The sequence below is a fragment of the Lytechinus variegatus genome, chromosome 8, assembly GCF_018143015.1.
Source record: "Lytechinus variegatus isolate NC3 chromosome 8, Lvar_3.0, whole genome shotgun sequence".
NCBI classification, from domain to species: domain Eukaryota; kingdom Metazoa; phylum Echinodermata; class Echinoidea; order Temnopleuroida; family Toxopneustidae; genus Lytechinus; species Lytechinus variegatus.
Window position 1 is genome coordinate 17,246,704 of NC_054747.1, and position 16,415 is coordinate 17,263,118.

At 38.9% G+C, this 16,415-nt stretch overlaps 1 protein-coding gene and 1 pseudogene across 1 annotated transcript; both read left to right on the forward strand.

Annotated features, from left to right (window-relative positions):
* Window positions 1–1,280: 1,280 nt before the first annotated feature.
* LOC121420069 (tubulin alpha-1 chain-like) lies at window positions 1,281–6,093 on the forward strand. Its single transcript, XM_041614596.1, has 3 exons — window positions 1,281–1,405; window positions 3,094–3,316; window positions 4,000–6,093. Exons 1-3 carry the CDS (start codon window positions 1,403–1,405, stop codon window positions 5,130–5,132), a joined length of 1,359 nt encoding a protein of 452 aa, XP_041470530.1. The 5' UTR covers window positions 1,281–1,402; the 3' UTR covers window positions 5,133–6,093.
* Window positions 6,094–12,198: 6,105 nt separating this feature from the next.
* LOC121420071 lies at window positions 12,199–14,446 on the forward strand (annotated as a pseudogene).
* Window positions 14,447–16,415: the final 1,969 nt, after the last annotated feature.

Sequence of the window (16,415 nt, forward strand, 5' to 3'; positions counted from 1 at the left end):
TTTTTTAAAATGCATCTAATGCATGTCGTATGAACTTTTGATCCCATAGACAATTTGAAATTGATATTCTTTAGAACTATCACCCATTGTAATTTTTGAAAGGATTCAGCGACGCATGGCAATGTACCGCTTAGCAACATAGCACTTCAAACACGCACGAAGCAAGGGGGGGGGGCATGCCCCGAGTCGGGCATGTCAGTGGGGGGGTCAGTCTTGGTTACCAGTGAGTTGTATTAATCATAATGACGATTGCATAGGTGGTCGACTACCAGAACGTCGTGTTTAATAATGATGGTCATAATCGTGATTTCTTTTTTTTTCGTGGCTCAACCTTAAACATTATTTTAAACCGAATAAAGTCTTGGGGACTAATAAAGGAAGGGGAAGGGCTTGGCTCTAGATCTAGTAGCCACTGATTCTCCTGCCACATGCCTAAATCATGCAAATTGGATAGAATTGACGCATAAACTCTGTTACCCTGTAAGTTTGTTGTCTAAGATAACTTTTCTCATTTCACCGATTCCTCATATATTTTTGTGAGTTATTTTTGACGCTTTTGTACCAGTGATTTTTCTGATTTTCATGTATTGAATTCATGATATTTGTAGAACCTAAGTACTCCTTTATGTATCTATTGTTCTCATTCTTATCTTATGTTAACATGACAATACTAAAGAAAACCCAGTCAATCTGAGCATGTTATCCTGTAAAATGATATTTTAATAGATAATAAACAAATAAATAAATCAATCTATAAATAAAAAAAATAAATAAATAGATAAATGAATGAATAAATAAATGATTAATTAATAAATAAATAAATTGATTAATGAAAAATATATTGTAAACTTCCGTTTGACAAAAAGAAAACATTAAAATGGCCATTCAAAATAATCGACCCCAATATACAACTCCATCTTTATCATTCCAAAACTTACACCTTGGCAGCCCCCAGTCATTATTACTGACGGTTGTTGTGGATCAAGAGGGAGGGGCGAGTGGGCCTAGCTAGTCCCTAGAAAATTCCCCCCATTTTTTTCTTCCCATTTACTTCCCCCCCCCTTCTTGTATGCCCTCTGATAAAACCCAGACCAATCCCTACACTGCATGCTACGCCTGAAATGATTCTCTCGATCCGTTGGTAAGTGACAATGAGCATCCATTATTGCAGATCATAATAGCTACCATGGAAACGTTATGCACCCTTTGTGGCTAGCTAGCAACACATTCACCAGTTACTGACTGCTGAATATTAGTAAACAAGATATGAATTATGAATACACGGCCGACATGATAAACCGTCACATTTGGTAATTGCTTGCGCTACGCATCAGACGTCCTCGGAGCAATAAGCCTACCTTCTTTAAGTACTTGTACCGCCTTCAACAACAAATCTTCAATCATGGTAAGTTTGTTTTATTTATATAATCTACATTGATATTTCTTCCATGCTTAGGTTGGATCAACATTTTGAGCAGAAGTATATTAGATTATCTTTTTACAACATAGTGATGATATGAGCTTTTACATTTGGGAACTCTGGAAATTAAATAGAAAATGATATTTTAGAAAATCAGTAAAAAAAAATGCATTTGATCCAACAGTCTCTGTCACTCTCCTTTCCTTCTTTTTCTTTATCTCCCACTCTCACTCACATCCCACAAACTAATAAACACCCTTACGCACACACACTTTCTCTCTCTATCTGTCCCTCCATTCCATCTCCCTTCTTTTTCATATCTCATTTTCCTTTTTCACTCTTTCCTGTTCCTTTCTCCCTTCGTGTCATCCCTCTCTCCCATATTCTCCATATCTTCCTTTCTTCTCTCTCCCCACCTCCCCCTCTCTCTTTCCCTCTCTCTCTAACTAGCTAACGCTCTTGCACACAAACACTCACGAACGCACCCCTAACAAATCCTTACTTCTATCGATCACACTCCCATCACACCTCACCCTCCCCTCTCTTTTTACATTATATCTGTCTATCTATCTCCCTATCTATCTATCTAACTATGTATCTCCCTCTCTCTCCCCTCCCTCTCTCTCTCTTCCATCCTCCCCTCCCCCTCTGGCTCATCTCTATCAAGATCCGAATAAGGTGTGATGTTTAATGCCGTTGCCATGGTAACCATCATCGCATGTTGTTGGTAGCCAACGCAATGGCGTGCCTATTAACGGAAACCTTTATTATGAGATCGATAAATCATTCAGACGACAATTCTGCACCTGTTATTTATAGCTTTATTAATCAGCTTTATACCATGAAAGATAAAGATGTAACGATCCTCGAACCAATATCATTATGGTTATTTGTGCGATCATAATTATAGTACACTTTAAAGATAACATTTTTTTTTAACTTGTATCCAAATTTGCTAAATGTACGTTTTATTACTCGTTAGAAATTATAATGAATAGGGCCTATATATTCACGCAACTGTCGATTTTATTCAAACTAGTTGACTATACATCTCCCAAGAAAAAAATGCAAATCAGCTTGATCTTAAACATGTTAAAGCAATCGACTTTTGACATGACGACGAGTAGGCCTACATCTGAGAACAACAACAACAAACATAGACATGGTAGAAATTGTGATTAAACAGGCATTAATCCTTAATCCTAGTTTATTTTCTTTTCAGTTGATATTCCATTATTTTGTTAAACTTAATTTTTCTATTTGTAAATTCCATTATGTATATATTTCACCGATTACACACGATCACATAACCTGTATGAGAAGATAACAAATGCCCAATTTCGAATAACTGAACTTTTAACGGAGTGCGAGAGGCAGAAATAGTAACGAGATATTTATAAGGGTAAGCAAAGAAACTTTGAAAGTAACTGCTTGAAGACCAAAAACTTCCCACGGTATGTCGTTGAAGATCATGGTCCGTTTCTATTTGTGGAAACGGACTGAGATCCAAGGGATTTCAGATATGTAATAACTGGAAGTGAAACATATTTGCCATATGGTTTTCTTAAAGAGTAGGCTGCCATTTTGATATTCATCATCATCCATGATTTCGAAATCAATCTATATAAAAAAAAACACAGATATCTAAAACAGATATTTTATATCTATTACAGCGTGAATGTATCTCTATCCACGTTGGTCAAGCCGGAGTCCAGATCGGTAATGCCTGCTGGGAGTTGTACTGCCTTGAGCACGGCATCCAGCCTGATGGTCAGATGCCCTCAGACAAGACCATCGGAGGTGGTGATGACTCCTTCAACACCTTCTTCAGTGAGACTGGAGCTGGCAAGCACGTTCCTCGGGCCGTCTTTGTCGATCTCGAACCAACTGTTGTCGGTAAGAACAGTTAAACAACTTTTCGTTCATTTCTTTTTATGGGTTGGGGTTTCATTTCAGATGTAGGAATAGGCCTATCAATTTATCTCCGGCATGTTCAAACCAATACACTTAACATGAATTTATGTTGATTTATGGCGTGCAACTGAAGTAATGATACTGTTTTCGGAACTTTAACCATATGAAGAACTATGATTTTTGGCGGTGCAGTTAACAACCTATCGTTTGAAAATAGCAATACACAAATGCCTTTTTGAAAACTATTTGCATCTTATAGGATGCAAACTAGAATTTCTGAGTGCGAACAAGAAAACGAAGTAATTTTTGCACACTCTTTTTTATTCATAATGAAGGGTGCAAGATTGCACCAACAATTGAAAATAATTATATTGTTGCATTAATGGTGCAAATTTGAACTTTATTGATAATGATTGCATTTTGGCTCGCATTCCCGGCAAAGATAGGTCACATCAAAGACCATTCCATATTATGACGAATCATTCCTAATTGAATTTTTTTTGGTTTACTTAAGGATAATTCAAATATTTGAAGTACACGGAATCAAGTCGTACGTTGCATAATTCATTTAACGTCGTTTGGGTGCTGGAAACATGTTGGTTTTGAGCAAGTATAAGATGATCGAATCTATATATCCATGAAATACCACATCTCTACCATTTCAGATGAGGTACGCACCGGCACCTATCGCCAGCTTTTCCATCCAGAGCAACTGATCACCGGAAAAGAGGATGCTGCCAACAACTATGCCCGTGGGCATTACACTGTCGGAAAGGAGCTCATTGATATTGTCCTCGACAGGATCAGGAAGCTAGCTGACCAGTGTACAGGTCTTCAAGGATTCCTCATCTTCCATAGCTTCGGTGGTGGCACCGGCTCTGGCTTTACCTCCCTGCTAATGGAGCGTCTCTCCGTCGACTACGGAAAGAAGTCCAAGCTTGAGTTCGCCGTCTATCCAGCTCCACAGATCTCCACAGCCGTTGTCGAGCCTTACAACTCCATCCTTACCACTCACACGACCTTGGAACATTCCGATTGTGCCTTCATGGTCGATAACGAGGCCATCTACGATATCTGTCGTCGTAACCTCGACATCGAACGTCCCACCTACACCAACCTGAACCGCCTCATCGGTCAGATCGTCTCCTCCATCACTGCTTCTCTGCGATTCGATGGCGCCCTCAACGTCGATCTGACAGAGTTTCAAACCAACTTGGTACCCTATCCGCGTATCCATTTTCCTCTGGCTACCTATGCTCCAGTTATTTCTGCCGAGAAGGCATACCACGAGCAGCTCACTGTTGCAGAGATCACCAACGCTTGCTTCGAGCCCGCCAACCAGATGGTGAAGTGCGATCCTCGTCATGGTAAATACATGTCATGTTGCATGCTGTACCGAGGCGATGTCGTCCCAAAGGATGTCAATGCTGCCATTGCAACCATCAAGACCAAGCGTACAATCCAGTTCGTTGACTGGTGTCCAACTGGCTTCAAGGTCGGTATCAACTACCAACCACCCACTGTCGTTCCTGGTGGTGACCTTGCCAAGGTCCAGCGAGCCGTCTGCATGTTGAGCAACACAACAGCAATCGCCGAAGCCTGGGCCCGTCTTGACCACAAGTTCGATCTGATGTACGCCAAGCGTGCTTTCGTCCATTGGTACGTCGGAGAGGGTATGGAAGAAGGAGAGTTCTCCGAGGCCCGTGAAGATTTAGCTGCTCTTGAGAAAGATTATGAAGAGGTTGGAGTTGATTCCGTCGATGCAGAGGGCGAGGAAGAGGAAGGGGATGAGTACTAGATAGAGATCTCATCATCTATTCTTAGTTTGATGAATATTTTTGTTTTTTAACACAACATCGTTATAACCTGTTTCTTCATTTAGTACAACTCCAATTTGTGGGTCACGTTCAGTGTTGCCAGGTCTGAGCTGAAAAAAATCCCCAAATGGCACTCGAAAACTTCCCAAATTGGACCCTAAATCCCCCAATTTTTAAAATCACAATAATTTATAAAAAAGTGAGGATATTTATCATGGTTATTGCCCAAAATTAGTTAATATGTGTTCATTTGTTCATACCATACACAGCATATTTTTTTTTAGGTTTCGATGCAAAGTAGATTGGAAACCCCACCATTTACCGTATATTTTCAACCAATAAAAGTTCAATGTAATGAATTCATCGGTTGAATTGCGATTGATCTACGTATTTTAGCATAAGAGAGAGAGATATCTCTATATTTTAGCATCATATTAATGAAAAATAACGAATCTTGGTGCTTTTCATCAATACTTTCCAAAAATCCCCTAAACTGCATGAAAAATCCCCAAATTTATTTTAATCCCCAAATATTTTTTTTTCCATCCCCAAAGGCTTCTCAAAATCCCCAAATTTTGAAAATTTGGAGATGGAGATCCCCAAATGGCAACACTAGTCAAGTTTGTATGCAGACCTCGTTACAAACAAAAGTACTCCGACCTGGTAATTTTCGTGCTTCTGACGAATTTTAATTACATTACAGATACTTTAATACAGAATTGTTTGTAAACTCAATAATAGAAATCAATATTTCTTATGTCAGTGATTCAATAAAGCAGTGGGCTTACCTATCGCTTTACAAACAATTAAATCAGTAAAGTATTTTGCATAAAATGAGTTTTAAGGGTTAAGTGAAATAAGATCCAGAAGGGCAGAATAAAAGAATTTATATGAATATTTCCAGGTATCAAATGCAATAAAATAATATAATTTTAACCTGAACACATGATTTGCAAGTTCAGTTACCTTTTTAATGTAAAGAGTGTGATGGAGTTAAAAAAGATATACATACACGTGTAGAGAGAGAGAGAGAGAGCACGAGTGAGAAAGAGAGGGGGAGAGAGAGAGAGGTGGGGAAGCCTCGATATGTGTGTCTGAAATGGATTTTGTCTATGTGCTCGGAAATGAAAGATGGAGGGGGGGGGGGGAGGGAGGAGAGAGAGAGAGAATAAGCGTGAAAATAGAAGTGAAGACGAGGGTGTGTGTGTGTTGCAATGTGTGGGTAGGTCAGAGGTTAAGTATAGGAGAAAGAGACGGGGGAGATTGATTGATTTTCACTTCAATTAAAAAAAAAAATTACAGCATAGTTCGAAAGAGTGTGAAGATTTCATGGTTTTGATAGGATGAGGAAGAGAAGTGGGTGGGAGGATGTGGGAGAGGAAGTTAGTGTGGGGGTGTGTGTTGTTGTGCGTGAAGACCGAGATTAAGGTGTGTGCGAGGGTGCACTCTAAAAATTCGAATGTTAAATCAACATTTGAAAGGTTGGAGGAGTGACAACCTCTTCCAAATGTTACATCCAACCTTGTATAAAGCTGAATCCGACATTTTAAGTATTGGGTAGAACCAAAGTAGTAAATGCAACATTAAGAAAATGTTGTCACTCAGGACACCAACCTTTCAAATGTTTAGTTAACATTTCTTTTTTTAGAGTGTGGGACGTGTGTAGGGCGACGAGAGAGAGAGAGTGTGTGTGTGTGAGAGAGCATGTTTGCTTTTGTGGCTGGGGTGGGTAGGGGTGTGTGTGTGTGTCTGTGTGTATGTTAATGACTTCAAAATGTGTCAGTTGGATGATGCTTACGAGTGAGTGTGTGTGGGATTTAATTTTGGGCGGAAAAGGGAACTATTAATTTATGTAACAATAAATTTAATATATATGGGTTACATACAAAGGGACTGATTCAATCGGAAGAAAATGGGACAAAGCCGGGGTGACTTTTTTTTAATAATAATTTTCCACACTGTCCAATTCATGATCAGTAAACGAATTTTAAAAAGAGAACATATCATTGGATACTAGATTTTGAAGGGCACTGGCTTATAGATTGCGGCGCTGTGTACATTGGCGGCGGAAGCCAAAAAAATTAGGGGGCGTCCACCTGAAATTTTGGGATGGACACAGGTAAAAAATTGGACAAGCGCCACCCCCCCCCAAAAAAGGTTATCAACCTAAATTTCAGGGGGGACAACACACGTTTCAAGGGGGTCCACGTGACTTTAGGGGGGACGTTGGAAAAAAATTGACAAGCAAAAAAAAAACCTATGGCCGTGTACCTTCCCCCCTCCCCCCTCTCACGAAATTCAAATATTTGGACATTACTCAGGTAAGAGAGAACACAGCAAGATACAAGTATTTGGGGGTATTCTGAAATCGAAGAATGATTATTTGTTTCGGGTCCGGCTTGTATTGACAGCCCCCAAATTGAAACTTTGTTACAGGACCTCGCACTGGCGTACATATTTTCAAGACTAAGAAAAAGAGAGACAGGGGGCGCGGAATGGTTTTTAAAGTGGGGGGGGGGGGGCTGAGCCAAAAGTGAGGGGGCTGACCATGCAAAAATCCCAATCGTATGGTCATTTTTGCCCCCCCCCCCGGTTCCGCGGCCCCTGAGAGAGAGAGAGATAAAAATAGGAAAGAAAAAGGAATAAAACATATCATTATCTGAATATTATGTCAAAATCTTTTTACGAAATTAGATCTTTACATTTAAAAGTTTAAACAAATTAACGCGCGCTTCGTTCGCCACAGCTTGTGAGAAATTTAGCCAGATATGCCATGTAGTCTATTCCCCTCCGTATTTCTGGCTCAACACGCCACTGCATGTGGGACTTCGTGTGAGAGAATGAAACAACTATCACGTAACCAAGGAGCTTCAAAAGTAACCATGCAACTGCATACAAACTGCATGACCCAGGCAATAAGTTGAAATTCATGAACCTTCTCTCTATAGATATTAATCTTTTTGCTTCATGAAAGGAATCAACGACGCGTGAGAATTGAAGGGTTGGTTTATAACAGTACAAGCAAGGGATGTGTTACAGTCACACCATTGATACATGGACAGATCGACCGATGATAAGTCAATGGCAATAACGTTATAGCTTTTGTCGGTCTGGGTCCTGTTTTATCAATGTGACTGCAGCCATGGTAGCATCATAAGATTCATTCTGTAATATTATGTGTGATAGGAGGAAAGGTGGGATTATGACTAATTTTTGTCAGCATGCAAACTAAAAATGTAGTAAAGTTCACCAAAACGTGAGTTACCTCCGAAAGATTAGACGTAGCAGGAATAAACCGTTAAAGAAAATTTCAAAATCCAGTGTAACGTCAATAAAATAAAAAAAATTAATGTTGAGGTAAAGTACGGCTTGAAATTCTTTGATGTCTTTTGAAGAAAAACTAAATTATAAAGTAAAATATAGACTAAATGAAAAGGGGGAATCACCTTGATACAGTGGTTTTGACTCTTGCCTTGTAATCAGAGGGACGTGTGTTCGAATCCCACCGTGGCCGACCATTAACTTTGCTACTCTCCGCCCAGCTGACAAATGAGTACCTGTTAGGTATACATGTAGGATGCCGAGTCATTGAGTTGGAAACTGTTGATGAAACACTCCACAGGGAGTGGATAATGTGCTTATAATGTGTGTTGGCATGCCAGAATCATATATACACAGTCACGTGGAAATATAACATTCGTTAAGTGCTTAGAGATGTTGTTCCCTTGATATCCCTGTATAAAAATGATAAAAGCGCAATATTTGTAATAATTATCATGCCTCTGTATAGCCACATGAACTGGTAGCGCATATACAAAGAGGAGAAGACGGGAAAATTAAAAGTATATTAACATAATTGTAGGTTGCTCATACATACCCTTCAAATAAAAAACAGACCACGTTGATGATGCAATTACAGGATCTATAGGATATTACTATCATTATTATCAGGGTATAAGGGCCACGCAGGGTGATTACTCTTCTATGTCTTTTTCAGTGGGTGAGGCAAAAAAATGCGGAGAAAGAGGGGGAAAAACTAAGAAATTGAGTAAAGAGGAGAGATATGTGTATCGTTACCTAGTAATGAATTTATTGAGAAAAATATGATGACGTTTCTAAGCCGTCTTTGCCCCTAATCAAAGTGCCCTGGTGACCCCTTACCATAATTATTATTCCACAGCACTTTTTCTCAAATCTTTTTGTCACCCGAAACCTTATCTTTATTAAAAGACAAGTCCAACCCAACAAAAAGCTGATTTGAATAAAAAGAGAAAAATACAACAAGCATAATGCTGAAAATTCCATAAAAATCAGATGTGAAACAAGAAAGTTATGATATGTTCAAGTTTCGCAAAACAGTTCTATGCACATCGCGGTCGGTATGCAAATGAGGGAACTGATGACATCACTCACAATTTTTTTGTATTTTATTATAGGAAATATGAAATATTATAATTTTCTCTCTATTGTCTACTGTGAATTAATGTTTTATTTCTCCATGAACATGTGGAATTACCATTGTTTAACATTTTATGGATCAGTCAAGTTTGTCCTTATTGTCAAATCTGTAAAAATTGAAAAGATGTATAATTAAAAAAAAGAAAAAAAAAAGAAATAGTGAGTGACATCATCTATTCTCTCATTTGCATGTGACTAAATTGTGTATATAACTATTTTGAGAAAAATAAGCGGACCTTTAAAATGTCATATTTTTTTTTATTTCACATCCGATTTTGATAAAATTTTCAGCATATTGCGTGTCTGATTTTTCTCTATTGATTAAAATCAACATTTTTCTGAGGTGGACTTGACCTTTAATGACGGCAGAAGCTGCAGATCAAGGGTGGGGTGGCAAGTGGGCCATGACCCCTACTTTCGGGGGGGGGACCCTCTGGAAAATTCTGAATCCACCCTTACTCGAGGGTTCATCGACGCCTGAAATGATTCTCTGTGTTGGTAGGTGACTGTAAGCAACCATTATCGCAGATCATGATAGCTACCATGGAAACGTTATGCACCCTTTGTGGCTAGCTTGTAACACATTCATCATTTGCTGACTGCTTAACATTAGTAAACAAAACATGAATTATGAATACACGGCCGACATGATAAACCGTCACATTTGGGAATTGCTCGAGCTACGCATCAGACGTCCTCGGAGCAATACACCTGTTTAATTTATTTTCTTAGCATTTTTGTCATCTTCAACAACAAATCTTCAAACATGGTAAGTTTGTTTTATTTTCATAATTTTAATTAAAATTCCGTTTTTATTTGCCGTATAATGGATTGAAAATTTGAACAGAAATATATTAGATGATTTAAATTTTTACCCGAGTTAATAAATGGAATAGAAAAAGAAACATTTTCTTACGATATCATCAGCGTGTTAACACGTAAAAGGGGGACGTGTATTTTCCGTATAAAACCAGATAAAAAGATATGTATTTTAGGATATAGTCTTTTGCTTTTCCTTATCTTACTCTCTCTATCTCTCTACAACGCACACTTTAACAAACAAATAGACTAATAGATACACGTACACACATCATAGTCTTAGAAATGATATAATGTACACCTTTTGTGTCTAACTAATAACACACACACACACCCACACATTCTCTCTCTCGCACACTCTTTCCCTCCATCCTTCATTTTTACACCATTTTTGCCTCTCATTTGTTCCTCTCTCTCCGCTTTTCCGTATATACCTATCTCTCGATCTTTGCCTCTCTCCCCCACGCACACCCTTACTAACATACACACACACACACACATCGTATGTTATGCATTTTGTGGCTACCTAATAACGCGCGCACACATTTTCTTTCATTTTCGTTCTATCTTCAATTTTTACTCCCTTTTCGCCTAATTCCTCTCATCTGTCCCTATCTCTCTCGGCTTTTCCGCAACTTACTATTTCTCTTTGCCCCTCTATTTTTAATCCGCGCACACCTACCCTAACAAACAGAAAAACACACACACTCTCCCCTTCTCTCCCTCTCTATCTCTCTCTGGCTTTAACTTAATAGCCTGATAAATTGAATTTTGCATTTCAAACAATAACAAAGTTATCAATCAACATCCGTAGAAGGTGTGATATCTTATGGCATTGCCATAGTAACCAAACATGGTGATGATGCCCGAACGCCGCTGCGTTGTTTCCGTTGATAGCGTGCCGTGGCGTGCCTATCGACGGAAACATTCTTTATGAGATCAATAAATCATTCCGCCGACAAATTTGCATTTATTGTTTATAGCCTTACTAATCAGCTTATACCATCCAGGTGGAATAAAATAATGTACGAAATTGCTAAAGCATTTTGGAAAAGGTCATAGCACTACAGATACTATCTTAATTATGTTTCTTTCATGGTTTGAAAAATTGCAAAAAAGATGTCCGTAGTACTTTGGCTAAGAATATAAAATGAATATATTTAAGTGACGTATTTTCTTTTTACTTTTCTTTACATTAAAAAAATAAAAACAAGCTAACCTAGTTTGATCGGATAGTGGTCGGGTTTATAATAATTGATATGCCTGGGAAGCAAAATAGAAATAAACATGTGTTAATCCTTGACTTTGGGGGGTTAATGCTTTTTTATATTCCATTATGATATTAAATTATTTTTCATGGTTATACATTGCATTTTGTATATTAATGTTGCTTCCTTTAACCAGAGACAGATGATTTTATATAAGGGGATAGGATATATTAGCGTAGTATGAGGGGCAAAAAAGTTCATTTAGACATTTTTCGTAAGGGTAAATAAAGACACTTTGAATTTAATAACTGAAAGCAATAAACTCCCATATTCAAGATGACCATTTGTATTTCCATAAATACTGGGAACGATTAAGATCCGGATTTGATTTATTTCAACGTTGGTGTATTACTAAGTAATAGGAAATGGAGCGTAATTATTTACTCATAGCTCGGAAAAGAGAATAGGTTGCCATTTTGATATTCATCATCATTCACGATTTTAAAATCAATCTAAAAAGACAAATATTTACAACGGATATCTAATATTCTTTACAGCGTGAATGTATCTCTATCCACGTCGGTCAAGCCGGAGTCCAGATCGGTAATGCCTGCTGGGAGTTGTACTGCCTTGAGCACGGCATCCAGCCTGATGGTCAGATGCCCTCAGACAAGACCATCGGAGGTGGTGATGACTCCTTCAACACCTTCTTCAGTGAGACTGGGGCTGGGAAGCACGTTCCTCGGGCCGTCTTTGTCGATCTTGAACCAACTGTTGTCGGTAAGATTATTCACATTTTCTGTCATATCTTTCCTCACTGGTTTTTTTTTTGGGGGGGGGGGATTCGTTTCATATGTGAGAATATATTTTTTATAATTATGCAGCGTATTGTATTCAATTCGCTGATATAAGCTTGTGTTAAATATACGGTATAACGTATGTCGTGTTGCTAAATAATTATACTGTACCTTTTCTTTCAATTCTTGATCCATTAATATTCTCCTTAAATTTGAAATAGCGAATTCAACATTTCCCCTTTTGATACCAACTTTGTTTTGCTCTTTTGAGGGTGCAGTTAGGTGCATAGGCGGCGGAAGCGGGGGGGGGGGACTTTTTGCTTGTCAACTTTTTTTCCTGCACCCCCCCTAAATCCACGTGGACCCCCCCCTGAAACGTGTGTTGTCCCCCTTAAATTTAGGTTGATGACCTTTTTTTTTGGGGGGGGGGGCGCTTGTCCATTTTTTTTACATGTGTCCATCCCAAAATTTCAGGTGCACACCTCCTAAATTTTTTGGCTTCCGCCGCCAATGGTTAGGTGAGTCAGCTACATAGAATTTAGAAAGGGTCAAATTACATTTTTGATTACGAAAGTTATTCACACATTATTTTTCGGATGCAAACTAGAATTTCCGCATGCAAACAACCATTGTTACATTGAGGGTGCAGACTTGAACTTTGTTCCTTCATAATGTGCATATTGGGTTCACTTTCCCGATAAAGCTAATTCACAGTTAAGACCATTCAATTTGATGAGGGCCCTCTACAAAATGAATTATTTTTGGTTTACATTAGGACAATTTAAACATTCCTTTTTAATTCTTTTCTGTACTAGATAAAGATGGCGGTATTTATCTGTCAAAATTATATCTCAACCATTTGCAGATGAGGTACGCACCGGCACCTATCGCCAGCTTTTCCACCCAGAGCAACTGATCACCGGAAAAGAGGATGCTGCCAACAACTATGCCCGTGGGCATTACACTGTCGGAAAGGAGCTTATTGATATTGTCCTTGATAGGATCAGGAAGCTGGCTGACCAGTGCACAGGTCTTCAAGGATTCCTTATCTTCCATAGCTTCGGTGGTGGCACCGGCTCTGGCTTTACCTCCCTGCTCATGGAGCGCCTCTCCGTCGACTACGGAAAGAAGTCCAAGCTTGAGTTCGCCGTCTATCCAGCTCCACAGATCTCCACAGCCGTTGTCGAGCCCTATAACTCCATCCTTACCACCCACACGACCTTGGAACATTCCGATTGTGCCTTCATGGTCGACAACGAGGCCATCTACGATATCTGCCGTCGTAACCTCGATATCGAGCGTCCCACCTACACCAACCTGAACCGCCTCATCGGTCAGATCGTCTCCTCCATCACTGCTTCTCTTCGATTCGATGGCGCCCTCAACGTCGATCTAACAGAGTTTCAAACCAACTTGGTACCCTATCCTCGTATCCATTTTCCACTGGCTACCTATGCTCCAGTTATTTCTGCCGAGAAGGCATACCACGAGCAGCTCACTGTTGCAGAGATCACCAACGCTTGCTTCGAGCCCGCCAACCAGATGGTGAAGTGCGATCCTCGTCATGGTAAATACATGTCATGTTGCATGCTATACCGAGGTGATGTCGTCCCAAAGGATGTCAATGCTGCCATTGCAACCATCAAGACCAAGCGTACAATCCAGTTCGTTGACTGGTGTCCAACTGGCTTCAAGGTCGGTATCAACTACCAACCACCCACTGTGGTCCCTGGTGGTGACCTTGCCAAGGTCCAACGTGCCGTCTGCATGTTGAGCAACACAACAGCAATCGCCGAAGCATGGGCACGTCTTGACCACAAGTTCGATCTGATGTACGCCAAGCGTGCCTTCGTCCATTGGTACGTCGGAGAGGGTATGGAGGAAGGAGAGTTTTCCGAGGCCCGTGAAGATTTAGCTGCTCTTGAGAAAGATTATGAAGAGGTCGGAGTTGATTCCGTCGAAGGAGAGGGGGAAGAAGAAGGTGAAGAAGAATATTAAATTCATACATTTCCAATGCTATGGGCTATCTCGTCTAGCAAGTAAAATCCTACATTTTTAAACTAAAATCCTCAATTTTGAGGACTGTAGCTCCATCTAAATACCTAGGTATATAGAGTGGCTTGTATGTTCTAAACTCTAATTTAAATTAAACTCTGGTCTAACGTAAAAATAATTACTTTTTAGGAAGCGCTTTTAAAAGTTACAGAGCGAAATAAAAAATAACAAAAACTAATACAATGGATAAAAACTTAAAACGAGACTAAAAAAGGTACTTAGTGTTTCATTTAAGTCGCGGTCATGGTAGTTAACTATGGATAGCCGATTTGGACACAAAATTAAGAAAACACGAGCACGTTCAATTTATTAGCTTCTATGGCGGTCAAACTAATATCTGGGAATCGTAAATTAAACAGTTCTCTATCTACCAGTAAATCATGAGAAAAGAAATTACACATCTAATTAAAAGGACTTGACGATTTCAGCTTGTCATCTTCTTAGCACAGGATCCAACTATGACCTATAATTAACTGGAAATGCCACCCTACCAAAGGTAGATTTGAATGAAACGAGATATATCAAACAAATATATAACACTGAAAATTTCATCAAAATCGGATATAAAATATATTTATTTATTTGCACAACTTAGTAATATGTAAATGCGAGTGTCAAGGACATCACTTATGCAATTTTTCTGTTTTTTTTAATTGTTTGAAATATCAAATGCTTTTTGTTTCTTCCAATTTGTCATTAGAAAAGAAATTTGTATTCCACTCTGTGAAGTGTGAAATATTCATTGTCTTAACACTCCGTCGTTCAATCCAGAGGATCCTTATTGTCAAATCCGTAAAATTTTTTTTTGTATAATTAAAAAAATAAGAAGAAATTATAGTGATCGAGTGAATAACGTTATCTGCTCTCTCATTTACATGTCACTAAGTTGTTGTTATAACTGTTTTGTGAAAAATAAGTAAAATTTTAATATGTAATATTAATTTCTTATTTCATATCGAATTTAATTATCTTTTAAGCGTCATTTGAATGTTTTCTTTTTATTCTATTCAATCTTTTGCTGGGATTGACTTGACCATTAGCCTGGAGTTTAGAATATGGGCCAATTGGATACAAAATTATAGGCGCTAATTGGATTATATAGTTTGCACATATCATTATTGATAGACTGAAATATTGAGAAGGGGTGGGGGTGTCGTGGATTCATATTAGGCATAAATGCTCAAATGGTTTCAAAGTGATAGCGTGTGTTACTCGATATTTTGTTAGAATTGTAAAAATATGAACAAAATAAAGCGAAATCCATATTAGATGAGCTATCAAAACAAATTGTATAAGCGTATGAAGTTCTTAAATTATTTTGTCCTAAATGTAAATGGAATATTGGTGTAATTTTATGCACGTGTATTGAGTGTGTGGAAAACACTTCAAGGAGAATAATTCCTGGAGGATATGAGAGATAGACAGTAAGGAGTACTATTGTTTCGTGTATATGTGTGGGAGGGTGGGTGATGGGTGTGTGAGTGACGTGTGTGCACGCGGGCGTCTGCATGTGTTGGTATGAGAGAGCATGGGGAGCGAGAGCTTGATAAAAGATGTGAACATCAGTTTGTATATGGCAGCGTGTGGTATGGGTGTGTACGTTCGTGGTTTATTGTACGTGTGGGTGCAATGAAAGAGAGAGAATTAAGGAGAAGAAGCAGGTAGAGGACATTGGGCGGCTGAAGCGGGGGGTGGGGGGCGTGTTCCCCCTAAATTTTAAGTGGGGGACGACCCCCCCTGAATATTTTGTTAGTAACTTTCTTTTGAGGGGGGGGGGGGGGCTTGTCAAAAAATTGTGTGGTGGTCCCCCTAAAAATTTTTGGCTTCCGCCGCCAATGTAGAAGACGAAAGATACAAAGAGTGGCAGAAGGATGTGTTTTATAAAGTCACATGAAAGATTCTTTTTATTTTTCAAGTCTTTCCCCTC